The sequence below is a fragment of the Oncorhynchus clarkii genome, chromosome 31, assembly GCF_045791955.1.
Source record: "Oncorhynchus clarkii lewisi isolate Uvic-CL-2024 chromosome 31, UVic_Ocla_1.0, whole genome shotgun sequence".
In the NCBI taxonomy this organism is placed as follows: Eukaryota; Metazoa; Chordata; class Actinopteri; order Salmoniformes; family Salmonidae; genus Oncorhynchus; species Oncorhynchus clarkii.
Window position 1 is genome coordinate 8,326,455 of NC_092177.1, and position 12,346 is coordinate 8,338,800.

At 41.7% G+C, this 12,346-nt stretch overlaps 2 protein-coding genes across 2 annotated transcripts in view; one reads left to right on the forward strand and one right to left on the reverse strand.

Moving 5' to 3' along the window:
• Nucleotides 1–2,818: 2,818 nt before the first annotated feature.
• Nucleotides 2,819–5,251, reverse strand: LOC139390766 (copper transport protein ATOX1-like). The gene is made up of 4 exons (XM_071138125.1): nt 5,139–5,251; nt 3,792–3,864; nt 3,428–3,585; nt 2,819–3,300 (listed from the first exon to the last, which is right to left on the reverse strand). Exons 1-3 carry the CDS (start codon nt 5,145–5,147, stop codon nt 3,458–3,460), a joined length of 210 nt encoding a protein of 69 aa, XP_070994226.1. The 5' UTR covers nt 5,148–5,251; the 3' UTR covers nt 2,819–3,300; nt 3,428–3,457.
• Nucleotides 5,244–12,346, forward strand: part of LOC139390765 (proton-coupled amino acid transporter 1-like) — an 84,014-nt gene continuing 76,911 nt past the window's right edge. The window contains exons 1-3 of the mRNA XM_071138122.1: nt 5,244–6,067; nt 11,209–11,301; nt 12,039–12,165. Coding sequence (XP_070994223.1) covers nt 11,271–11,301; nt 12,039–12,165 — 158 coding nt within the window. The 5' untranslated portion in view covers nt 5,244–6,067; nt 11,209–11,270. The remainder of the gene's footprint in view (nt 6,068–11,208; nt 11,302–12,038; nt 12,166–12,346) is intronic.

Genomic DNA, 12,346 nt, shown 5'->3' on the forward strand with positions numbered 1-12,346 from the left:
TTTAGGCTGGGTTTCTGTACAGCACTTTGAGATATCAGCTGATGTACGAAGGGCTATATAAATAAATTTGATTTGATGTTGGAACATTGCTGCGGTGACTTGCTTCCATTCAGCCACAAGTCCATTAGTGAGGTCACTGATGTTGGGTGATTAGGCCTCCTGGCTCACAGTCTGAACTCCAAATCTTCCCAAATATATTTGATGGGGTTGAAGTCAGGGATCTGTTCTGGCCATTATTATTCCTCATCCACCAAACTTTACAGTTGGCACTATATGCACTGGGGAGGGTAGCATTCATTAATCCGTTGGACTGCCAGATGGCGAAGCGTGATTCATCACTCCAGAAAACACGTTTTCCACTGCTCTAGAGAACAATGGCGGCGAGCTTTACACCACTCCAGCCGACGCTTGGCATTGCTTATGGTGATCTTAGGCTTGTGTGCTGCTGCTCGACCACAGTTATTGTACTGATATTGCTTCCAGATGCAGTTTGGAACTCTGTAGTGAGTGTTACAATTGAGGACAGACGATTTTCAATTGCTACGTGCTTCTGCAATCGGCGGTCCCGTTCTGTGAGTTTGTGTGGACTACCACTTCGTGGCTGAGCCGTTGTTAACATCACTTACATTTCACTGGGGCAGCTCTAGAAGGGCAGAAATTTGACGAACTGAGTTGTTGGAAAGTTGGCATCCAATGACCATGAGCCCTTCAGTAAGGCCATTTTACTGCCAATGTTTGTCTATGGAGATTGCATGGCTGTGTAATACTCTATTTTATACACCTGTCAGCAACGGGTGTGGCTGAAATAGCCAAATCCAATAATTTGAAGGGGTGTCCACATGTTTGACTGTCTAGGTAAGCCAGTTTCATTTGTGAATACACATGGTATCATTGATAGAACAGAACACACATGATATCACTGATAGAACAGAACACACATGATATCACTGATAGAACAGACCACACATATCATTGATAGAACAGAAAATACATCACATTCTGAAAGCAGGAACACGAAGAGCCAATGTCATTATCATTGGACACAACCAGTTATGAGCCAAAGAAGCCAGAAAACAAAACCATTTAAATCAGATACTGTATATTGGCTATAACTTATAAACTAAAAGGCTCTTTCCAATCTGTCCCCCCCAAAAAAATGTATTCATCTGACTAAGCTGCTTGAAAGAGGTCATTTTCAAGAACATCTGAAGAGCAGAGAAAGACAAAAACCGAGTGGCATGAGGAACCCAGTAACAGTGATGACAGCCATGGTGTCTGTGGAGTTTAGGCTGTACACAATGTGCCTGTGTGCCCCCATGGTGGCTGGTCCAACCGGAGGGGACCAGCGAGGGCCTGTTCGTCGTCTGTAACAGCTTCTCCAGTTGCACCATGTTTCCAGTATGGACAGGTGAGCAGAGTTACTGCTACCCGTCTTCCTTTTGTGGAGAGAGGGTGGCTAAATCCCAAAACACCATATTCCTTTTATATTGTTCGTTATTATATCCCTTTAAATTCCCACTACTTTTGACCAGGGCCCATAGGGCACTATATTATATGGGGGATAGGGTGCCATTTGGGATGCATTCAGTGCTATTCCAAACTACTGTACAGCACAACAATTGGGCCACTGTGTCTGAAATGACAGTGTGTTGGCAGTAGTGTGACGTGCTGTCATCAAACCGAAAGCTTTGTTACATCAGGCAGCGTTGTCCCACTCACAAGATGTCATGAATGTGGGCTATTCATTCAACTTTACTATGGTGACGTACCCGTTTCATCCAAGAGAACAACAGTTCAATGTAGCACTACAATTAAAAGTATATAGCATCAATTAAAGTATTATAACCACAATTAAAGTATATTATAACTTCAGTTTTTTTTTTAATGGTGGATGTTTCTCTCTAAATAACCCAACAAATGTCCCTGTAATGGCTGACTGACTGCCTACTACTGTGTGTACAAATGACAACATAGGCTAAGTTGATGGCATGAATGTGAGATACCCATGAGTACCTACTGTATTTGATTCATTATCAGGTACACATAGTTTGTCTTGGATCTTCATCTCTGGCTCCAGTGGTCTCTCTCCTTCCGTGCTCTCTTGACTATCAGACCAGATCTCAACAGAGGTAGGAGAGCCATTGCCGCACAACGCCTCAATATTCTCTCAGGTAGGCTATGAAATGTCTCAAGTAGCTGACGTGAACGCTAAAGGATTTATCACTGCATTAGAGCATTACAGATCAATCATTTATCTTTGATGAAAACGGTTGATGTTTGCATTTGCATGGTAAAAATGTACACGTCATTGTGCAAGACACCGAAGTCTAATTCCATGGAATTGCTGACAGGGACGACTCCTCCGGTCAAATTAAACCAAGAACTAACACTGCCACCCAGTGGCACAACGTGTCACATCAGAATCTGACAAGACTTTAAAAAAAATGAATTTCACTAGGCAAAAAACAAATTCTTATTTACAATGACGGCCAACTCCGGCCAAACCCGGAACGACGCTGGGCCAATTGTGCGCCACCCTATGGGACTCCCAATCACAGCGAGATGTGATACAGCCTAAAATCGAACCAGGGACTGTAGTGACGCCTCTTTCACTGAGATGCAATGACTTAAGACAGCTGCACCACTCGGGAGCACAAAACTAAAATAACATTCACGCAATATAGGAAGTTCTAAAACGTGTATGCTGGCCCTTTTTTTTTGTGGATTTGCATAGTTCCTAGTTGGGATAACAAGCAACTTTTTAGTCAAACCTTCTGTGGAGGGTGTCCTTTGTATTACAAATAAGAGAACAGGTGGCTAGAATCAACTTTTTAATTTTACATATGGGTGAGCATGAACAATATTCAGAGATGAAAGGAAACCTTAATACAGGATGATTCCCCCCCCCCCAAACTGTCCAAATCAACGTGAATTACAATAGCTGCTTCATTAAGACAAAACTGACTTCAATTTCACATAATCTAATTTACCTGCAGTAGGCCTAACATTTACCCATAGAGGTACATGATCTATTTAATTTAGTCAGCAATCGTACTGGATTTTCATAGTGGATGCGTCCCAAACAGTACTCTATTCCGTATACTAGTGCCTTACTTTGGACTGGGGTCCATAGGGTGCCATTTGGGATGCATAAATAATAGTGTTTAAATAACAAAAGTGGACAGCTTGGCAGCGTGAACTCTTTACAGTGATCCATGAAGACATAACAGAAAGACTGTTCTGCAGTCAGAGGGTTCTTTCTTCTCATAGTCATCCTTCAGATAATCACCAACCCAACAGCTAACACACAGAAACAAAACAGGTTGCAAATGGTGAGAAGAGGAACGACATGTTGGGATGGAGGGGGAAGTTGTCGATATTGAATTGATTGTCACTTCATATATATATTTAGACCGTGAGAGTTCACCTGTTCTATAAGAGGAAAGAGGAGGATTCTTCACTTGGGGCCGATGTAGTTAGCCGCCTTTCCAGTCTTCTTAAGGGTTTCCAGAAGCACGTCCGTGTCCTTGTCAGACTCAATGAAAACCTTCTTGTTGGGGAGGTCGATCTCAAATTGGACACCACCTTACGCCAACAAATAAGACAGAAAGAGAAAATAAAACAATTTCAACGAGCCAGTCAATATGACATCTATATTTGCTGAATTTAGCTAAACCAAAGTACACAATTCTCAACAAAGTGTGTGTGGATGTGAGTGCTGTTTAACAACCTTCTCCAAATATTCCAGAATTCTGGATTTGCTGTGACATTTAGCTATTAGAGACACTCACCCAGTTTATTGAGGACTCGGGTAACTGCACCAGAGCATCCCTCACATGTCATGTCCACAAAGAATTCCTGCTTCTGTGGGAATCATTCACAGTCCGGGAGTTATGCCTCATTCTCATGTTAGTATGGGACAGCTAATCAGTTAGCAAGCAATGACTAGCTCAGCTATTCGTCTGATTAAAATCAGACTGTAATACACAATGCATTGGAATATACAGCCTGAAACTAATCACTGCAAAATCGTGTAAATGTTTCTTACAAGCCAGAATGTGGAATAAAATGACATTTAAATGTACTCTACACCAGTTGTCTGTGTGGTTTATTTTGTTCTTCAGTTGCTTGGAATTTAAGACAAATTATTCACGGGAAAGTATTGTTTCCCTGACTTCTTAGAAAGCAGCTAGGTATATGTTCGGGTCAGCACCGATATTTTTTTGTTTGTTTGTTGTTGTATTGGATACTCGGTTTTCTCAATAACTTTTGAACCAAGCATGCCATGACAATGAAACACCATGTTTTTCTGTATCAGGGGAGGTTGGAGAACATGTGTTGTGTATTTTAACCGGATTAAAAAAAAACCCAATACTTTCATAGGAAAGTCGTTTATCTGATCTAAGTATTAGAGACCTCTCTAATACTCAGAAAGCGCAACTCCCATTTACCAGCTCTGAAAGCATTATAAAAAAGGTCAAAATACCTTTCGTTGATCACCAAATATAGAGTTCATACGACTATATAATTCTAGGAAACATCGAAATAAAAAAATAACATGTACAAGCAACCGAAAACCAAATCATTTTCGGCACCTCCAGTCCCTCATTACTGCCACGCACAGGTCGGAAATCTGCAACAGCTCAATACATTGGAGGTTCCAAATAGGCTTTTTTTTCCAGTTGCTTGTACATTTTTATTTAGACCTTTTTTCGAAGTACATACCGGCCATTTTAAAAGGGGAAAATGAAGATCGTTGATCACCAAATATGGAGTTTCGCTGAGCAACTAACGTATTTTGACATAACGCATAAAATGGTGAATGAGAGTTTAAAATCGGACCATTTCGGTCCCTAACGCCTAGATACTGATTCAAGTAAACTATACTTGCCTGTGGATATTTTGTCTCAAGGACAAGCCGCACAGACAATCGGTAGAGTACGTTTAAATATAAAATTGTATTAAACATTCTGGCTTGTAAGGAACAATTGCACGATTGTGCAGGCATTAGGCAGTAACGTTACACCAATTAAATTGTGCATTACAGCATGATTAATCAGACTAACTAGCTATGTATAAAGCACTGCAGTCCAATATCAGCACTATGTAACAATGTGCGAATTTATACAATAACTCACGGTCGTCATGTTGAGGTAGAGCGCAAGATCAATGGACTTTCTCCTCTTTCAAAGCTTGCACGACTAACTAGCTGCTGAATATGTTGCTGCCTTGTCTTGCTTGCTAGCTAAAGTACATCAATGTTAGGGACCATCGACATGTTGCTAGATATTGGTGAAAGTAACTGCATATTTGACTGAATATTCACATGTAGAAAGTTGGTGGGACGAGTGCACAATTATACTGACTAATATCAGATATAATTATTTTGCAGAACACTTTCAAATTACATTATTTTGGAAGAAGTAGTTTTTTTCTTCTCATAAAAATATTGCTGCAGGTAACTTTTCCAGGGCCCTTAAAACGTCACACCGGAATACGGAAGTTTGAAACATTTAGAAAAAAAAAACATTTTTTAACAAAACTGCTTCAAATGAACCAAATATGAGAGACCGCGAAAAAGTGACATATCACAATAACGATAGATTATGGTGCGCATTTTCTGATAAGAACAACTAGCCCAGTTTGCTCCATGGGACAACACGCAGGGCCCACGCTTGTAGCAACTTGACCAATTTAATGTTTGGGGTGATGTTTCATACCAGACAATCGGCATGATTTCACACTAACGATAATTGACTTAATTTGGATGGAAAGTTAGTTTGCTAACAAGCCAGCTAGCTATAGCTATAAAACCAAGCACCCAAAATGCAATCAGCTGATATGCAGCATCTTCCAGGTCATGTGACCAACCCCCCCCCCTGGGTTTCAGAAGGGGTCTCCAGATAGGTAGCACTAGCTGTTCACTTGTATGGAACCAGATATCGCCTCTTCCTATCACAACCAGTACAATATCGACGGTAGGAAAAAGACTGCTTTCCCAAGACAAGCCCCTCTAGCGAACCTCTTTGATGTAAATACTACCGAGCCAGGAATCACAGCTTTACAGGTGAATTAACATACAATAATCATGACTAGATAATTAGCCAGGATTGGAGCATGCAAAACAATGATGTGTTGTCAACTAACAGTATCCAGCTGGAGGTGGTGTAGCTGTAATATGTGATCAAACAATGCTGCTGTTACTTGATATATAGGCTAGTTTGGCTAACGAATACAGCCCCAACAGAACTGTTTCTGATAATTGGCTTTGAGACCATTCAAAACAATATTACAGTTTTGAAACTGCAGTAAAAAAGTGTACTACCTGCAGTCGACTGTGGTATTTTGGACGCAGTAATTGCAGAATAACTATGGCCTTGCTGATATCTAGTGCAGTACCTAGTTAACGTCATACCAATTGCTTTTTTGTTGTTGTCTGCTAGTAAAATAAGTGGATAGTTGTGGGTAAGTAGCTACAGTGGCTAACTGACAGCTACTGTGTCAAGCCCTTTTGTTGGTAATTCTGTTAATTGATTAATGTATCCTTATTATGTCCAGATACAGTGCATTCGGAAAGTATTCAGACCCCTTGACGTTTTTCCCCCCTCATCAATCTACCTACACACAATACCCCATAATGACATCACAATACCCCATAATGACATCACAATACCCCATAATGACAAAGCAAAAACAGGTCTTTAGAAATGTTTACAAATTCATAAAAAAAAAAATAAAAGTTTTAGGTGCATCCTGTTTCCATTGATCATCCTTGAGATGTTTCTATAACTTGATTGGAGTCCACCTGTTCTAAATTCAATTGATTAGACATGATTTGGAAAGGCACACACCTGTCTATATAAGGTCCCACAGTTAACAGTGCATGTCAGAGCAAAAACCAAGCCATGAAGTCGAAGGAATTATCCGTAGAGCTCCGAGATAGGATTGTGTCGAGGTACAGATCTGGGAATGGGTACCAAAAAATATCTGCAGCATTGAAGGTCCCCAAGAACACAGTCACAGAACAATGAGACGGATATATACATTCACTGAATGTATAAATGTTGAGCATCCGGTTGGCGTTTCCACTCACTACCAAATATGGTAATGAGAGGAAGCCCACTGGCAGGCAGTGGGAGAAGATGGAATGAGATGGATTTTGGCTGACATTCTGCAAATCTTCCCATCAATTAAACATTTGACCTCAACACAGTTCTCTGTTCCCAAAACTAAAATCTGTTATGCACAGAACAGACTAAGTTTTGTAGACTTTACCCTTTACAAAAGTTGTAAAAAATCGTGCTGTTTATAAGTGCAAATGTAAATTTAGTTATTGAACATGCACACTTCACAGATCAGGCTTTCCTTAATGGAAATATGTAGATGTTAACTAGAACGCACCAATAGGATATCGCTAGCGCATGCTTGGCTCTGCCCACCTCCTTGCTTGTTCTGCCCACTATGACTAATTTGTTTCCGTTGGAAACGACAAGCTGTGGTCAATCTTGGCTTATAAAAAATCTTTGACACAGTGGCCTCCATCATTCTTAAATGGAAGAAGTTTGGAACCACCTAGAGCTGGCCACCGGGCCAAACTGAGCAACCGGCGGAGAAGGGCGAACCCGATGGTCACTCTGAAAGAGCTCCAGAGTTCCTCTGTGGAGATGGAAGAACCTTCCAGAAGGACATCCATCTCTGCAGCACTCCACCAATCAGGCCTTTATGGTAGAGTGGCCAGGCGGAAGCCACTCCTCAGTAAAAGGCACATGACAGCCCGCTTGGAGTTTGTCAAAAGGCACCTAAAGACTCTCACACCATGAGAAACAGGATTCAGGCTATATACAGTGCCTTGCGAAGTATTCGGCCTCCTTGAACTTTGCAACCTTTTGCCACATTTCAGGAGTGAAAGGCTTCAAACATAAAGATATAAAACTGTATTTTTATATATATAGAATCAACAACAACAGGGACACAACATGAAATGCTTACTTAAGGGTCCTTTTCCCACAATGCAGAGAGATAAATATTAATAATAATAATAATAATAATATATATATATATATAATAAATGCAGCAAAATAAATAATAATACAAAGAATAAGAACGACATTTATTGGATATTTCAAACTTTTTTAACAAATCAAAAACTGAAAAATTGGGCGTGCAAAATTATTCAGCCCCTTTACTTTCAGTGCAGCAAACTCTCTCCAGAAGTTCAGTGAGGATCTCTGAATGATCCAATGTTGACCTAAATGACTAATGATGATAAATACAATCCACCTGTGTGTAATCAAGGCTCCGTATAAATGCACCTGCACTGTGATAGTCTCAGAGGTCCGTCAAAAGCGGTCCGTCAAAAGCGCAGAGAGCATCATGAAGAACAAGGAACACACCGGGCAGGTGACCAGAACATAAAGCCGGAGCAGTGGTGGGTAGTATGTGGGGCTTTGGAAACAGATGGCACTGTGATAGACTGCAAAATTTGTTGAGTAGAGCTTTAAACATCCCAAGGAGCACTGTGCAAGCGCATAATATTGAAATGGAAGGAGTATCAGACCACTGTAATTCTACCAAGACCTGGCCGTGGGTCTGGAAACTTTCAGCTCATACAAAAGGAGAAGACTGATCAGAGATGCAGCCAAGAGGCCCATGATCACTCTGGATGAACTGCAGAGATCTACAGCTGAGGTGGGAGTAGTTGGAGGCCATAGGACAACAAGAGTTGTATATTGCACAAATCTGGCCTTTAGTTGGAAGAGTGGCAAGAAGAAAGCCATTTCTTAAAGATATCCATAAAAAGTGTTGTTTAAAGTTTGCCACAAGCCACCAGCAGCAAGACACACCAAACAAGTGGAAGAAGGTGCTCTGGTCAGATGAAACCAAAATTGAACTTTTTGGCAACAATGCAAAACGTTATGTTTGGCGTAAAAGCAACACAGCTGAACACACCATCCCCACTGTCAAACATGGTGGTGCCAGCATCATGGTTTGGGCCTGCTTTTCTTCAGCAGGGACAGGGAAGATGGTTAAAATTGATAAGAAGTGGATGGAGCCAAATACATGACCATTTGATGAATACGGCTGCACAGGAGTCTGCAAAAGACCTGAGACTGGGACGGAGATTTATCTTCCAACAAGACAATGATCCAAAACATAAAGCAAAATCTACAATGGAATGGGTCAAAAATAAACATATCCAGGTTTTAGAATGGCCAAGTCAAAGTCCAGACCTGAATCCAATTGAGAATCTGTGGAAAGAACTGAAAACTGCTGTTCACAAATGCTCTCCATCCAACCTCACTGAGCTCGAGCTGTTTTGCAAGGAGGAATGGGAAAAAATTTCAGTCTCTCGATGTGCAAAACTGATAGAGACATACCCCAAGCGACTTACAGCTGTAATCGCAGCAAAAGGTGGCGCTACAAAGTATTAACTTAAGGGGGCTGAATAATTTTGCACGCCCAATTTTTCAGTTTTTGATTTGTTCAAAAAGTTTGAAATATCCAATAAATGTCGTTCCACTTCATGATTGTGTCCCACTTGTTGTTGATTCTTCACAAAAAATACAGTTTTATATCTTTATGTTTGAAGCCTGAAATGTGGCAAAAGGTCGCAAAGTTCAAGGGGGCCGAATACTTTCGCAAAGCACTGTATCTGGTAGACCATTTATGAACTCAGCAAAAAAAGAAACGTCCCTTATTCAGGACCCTGTCTTTCAAAGATAATTCGTAAAAAACAAAATAACTTTGCAGATCTTCATTGTAAAGGGTTTAAACACTGTTTCCCATGGTTCAATGAACCAAAAACAATTAATGAACATGCACCTGTGGAACAGTCGTTAAGACACTAACAGCTTACAGACGGTAGGCAATTTAGGTCACAGCTATGAAAACTTAGGACACTAAAGAGGCCTTTCTACTGACTCTGAAAAACACCAAAATATAGATGCCCAGGGTCCCTGCTTATCTGTGTGAACGTGCCTTATGCATGCTGCAAGGAGGCATGAGCACTGCAGATGTGGCCAGGGCAATTAATTGCAATGTCCGTACTGTGAGACGCCTAAGACAGTGCTACAGGAGACAGGACGGACAGCTGATCGTCCTCGCAGTGGCAGACCGTGTGTAACAACACCTGCACAGGATCGGTACATCTGAACATCACACCTGCGGGACAGGTGCAAGATGGCAACAACAACTGCACGAGTTACACCAGGAACACACAATCTCTCCATCAGTGCTCAGACTGTCCGCAATAGGCTGAGAGAGGCTGGACTGAAGGCTTGTAGGCCTGTTGTAAGGCAGGTCCTCACCAGACATCACCGGCTACAATGTTGTCTATGGGCACAAACCCACCATCGCTGGACCAGACAGGACTGGCAAAAAGTGCTCTTCACTGACGAGTCGCAGTTTTGTCTCACCAGGGGTGATGGTCGGATTCGCGTTTATCGTCGAAGGAATGAATGTTACACCGAGGCCTGTACTCTGGAGCGGGATCGATTTGGAGGTGGAAGGTCCGTCATGGTCTGGGGCGGTGTGTCACAGCATCATCGGACTGAGTTTGTTGTCATTGCCTGCAATCTCAACGCTGTGCGTTACAGGAAAGACAACATCCTCCGTCATGTGGTACCCTTCCTGCAGGCTCATCCTGACATGACTCTGCAGCATGACAATGCCACCAGCCATACTGCTTGTTCTGTGCATGATTTCCTGCAAGACAGAAGTGTCAGTGTTCTACCATGGCCAGCGAAGAGCCCGGATCTCAATCACATTGAGCACACCTGGGACCTGTTGGATCGGAGGATGAGGGCTAGGGCCATTCCCCCCCCAGAAATGTCCGGGAACTTGCAGGTGCCTTGGTGGAAGTGTGTGGAGTAACATCTCTTAGCAAGAACTGGTAAATCTGGTGTAGTCCATGCGGTTGAGGTGCACTGTAGTACTTAATGCAGCTGGTGGCCACACCAGATACTGACTGTTACTTTTGATTTTAACCCCCCCCTTTGTTCAGGGACACATTATTCAATTTCTGTTAGTCACATGTCTGTGGAACTTTTTCAGTTTATGCCTCAGTTGTTGCATCTTGTTATGTTCGTACAAATATATTTACACATGTTAAGTTTGTTGGAAAAAAAACGCAGTTGACAGTGAGAGGACGTTTCTTTTTTTGGTGAATTTAGCATGGAATGAACTACAATTACATTGTCCTTACCACAGTGTCTCTGGAGGAGGAATCGAAGAGGCAGCAGGAGGATCCACCCAGCACCAGCGGACCAACCATGACCTCTGACACTGACCATCGTCAAGACGGTATTGAATTTGAAACCCCATGGCTCTGTTTTAGTCAGAACAGACGCCTGTATTCATAGTGTCTCAGAGTAGGACAGCTCATCTACTACCAGTGTCTCCGTATGAGCAGGAGGCCGATATATTATTTTATGCGAGAAATAGTACTCCTACTCTTGAGTAGCTTCATGATTACAGGCCCTGGGCTGCATTCAGCAGGGATCAACGTTGTGCAAGGTGTTCATTTGCAATATATTATGTAGGACAAACGAGATTCTCTGACATGTAGAAGACGATAAATGTCTATTCATGACATTTGCCTCGTGAACATATGCAGGAAACTGACGTAACGAGTGATTGATTAGATAACACATTTTTCCACATGCAGACGCTATTTTCTTCTGATATAATGTATTTCATTACTTTCCATTCAAGTGTTTTTTTCTTTTGGATAAGAAGTAGCCTAAAGTGTCTTGTTTGTGGATGATCATTAGCTAACACTGCTTTGTTTGTGTCAACAAAGCAAGGCCCAGCCTAGCAGACTGATTATGGCTAGAACTCTGGTCCTTCTGTGGGGATTCTGTATAGTACAACCCTACTATCTACCGTACAAAATAATGTAGCAGTATCTGTCATCTCAGCAGTAGAATTAAGACATTATTCTGACTGGGGAATTTTTGTGATTTTGAATATAAAGTATTATTGAAGTTGCCGTTGTACCAATCCAACTGTAGGAACAACTGTGTGTCCCCGTATTTCAGGCCCAGGTCCAGTTCTCTCCAGGATATCAGCGAGCACCTCTGAGGAGGATGTTCTCTGTCCTATTCCACCTCTCCCCCCCAGACCTGATTCTCGGTACGAGAGAATTGGAGGCCGAACAGGGACTTCGTAAGTAATGGTTATGTTACATGTATATATATATTTATATTTATTTGTATTTTTTCATTCCAGCTCTTGGTCATACAAAATTAAAGAGCGTAACTTGTATTGTTGTATTGAAACGGTCACTTTTTATTTACAAAGTCAATCCCTAGCAACACAGTTTCCATCCTGAGACCTGAGGCCCCAT

Excerpts from the sequence above, each read along its gene's own strand:
- LOC139390766 (XM_071138125.1), bottom strand. Across the intron at positions 3,586-3,791 it reads CCGAGTCCTCAATAAACTGG|GTGGTGTCCAATTTGAGATC; the intron begins GTGAGTGTCTCT and ends TGTTGGCGTAAG.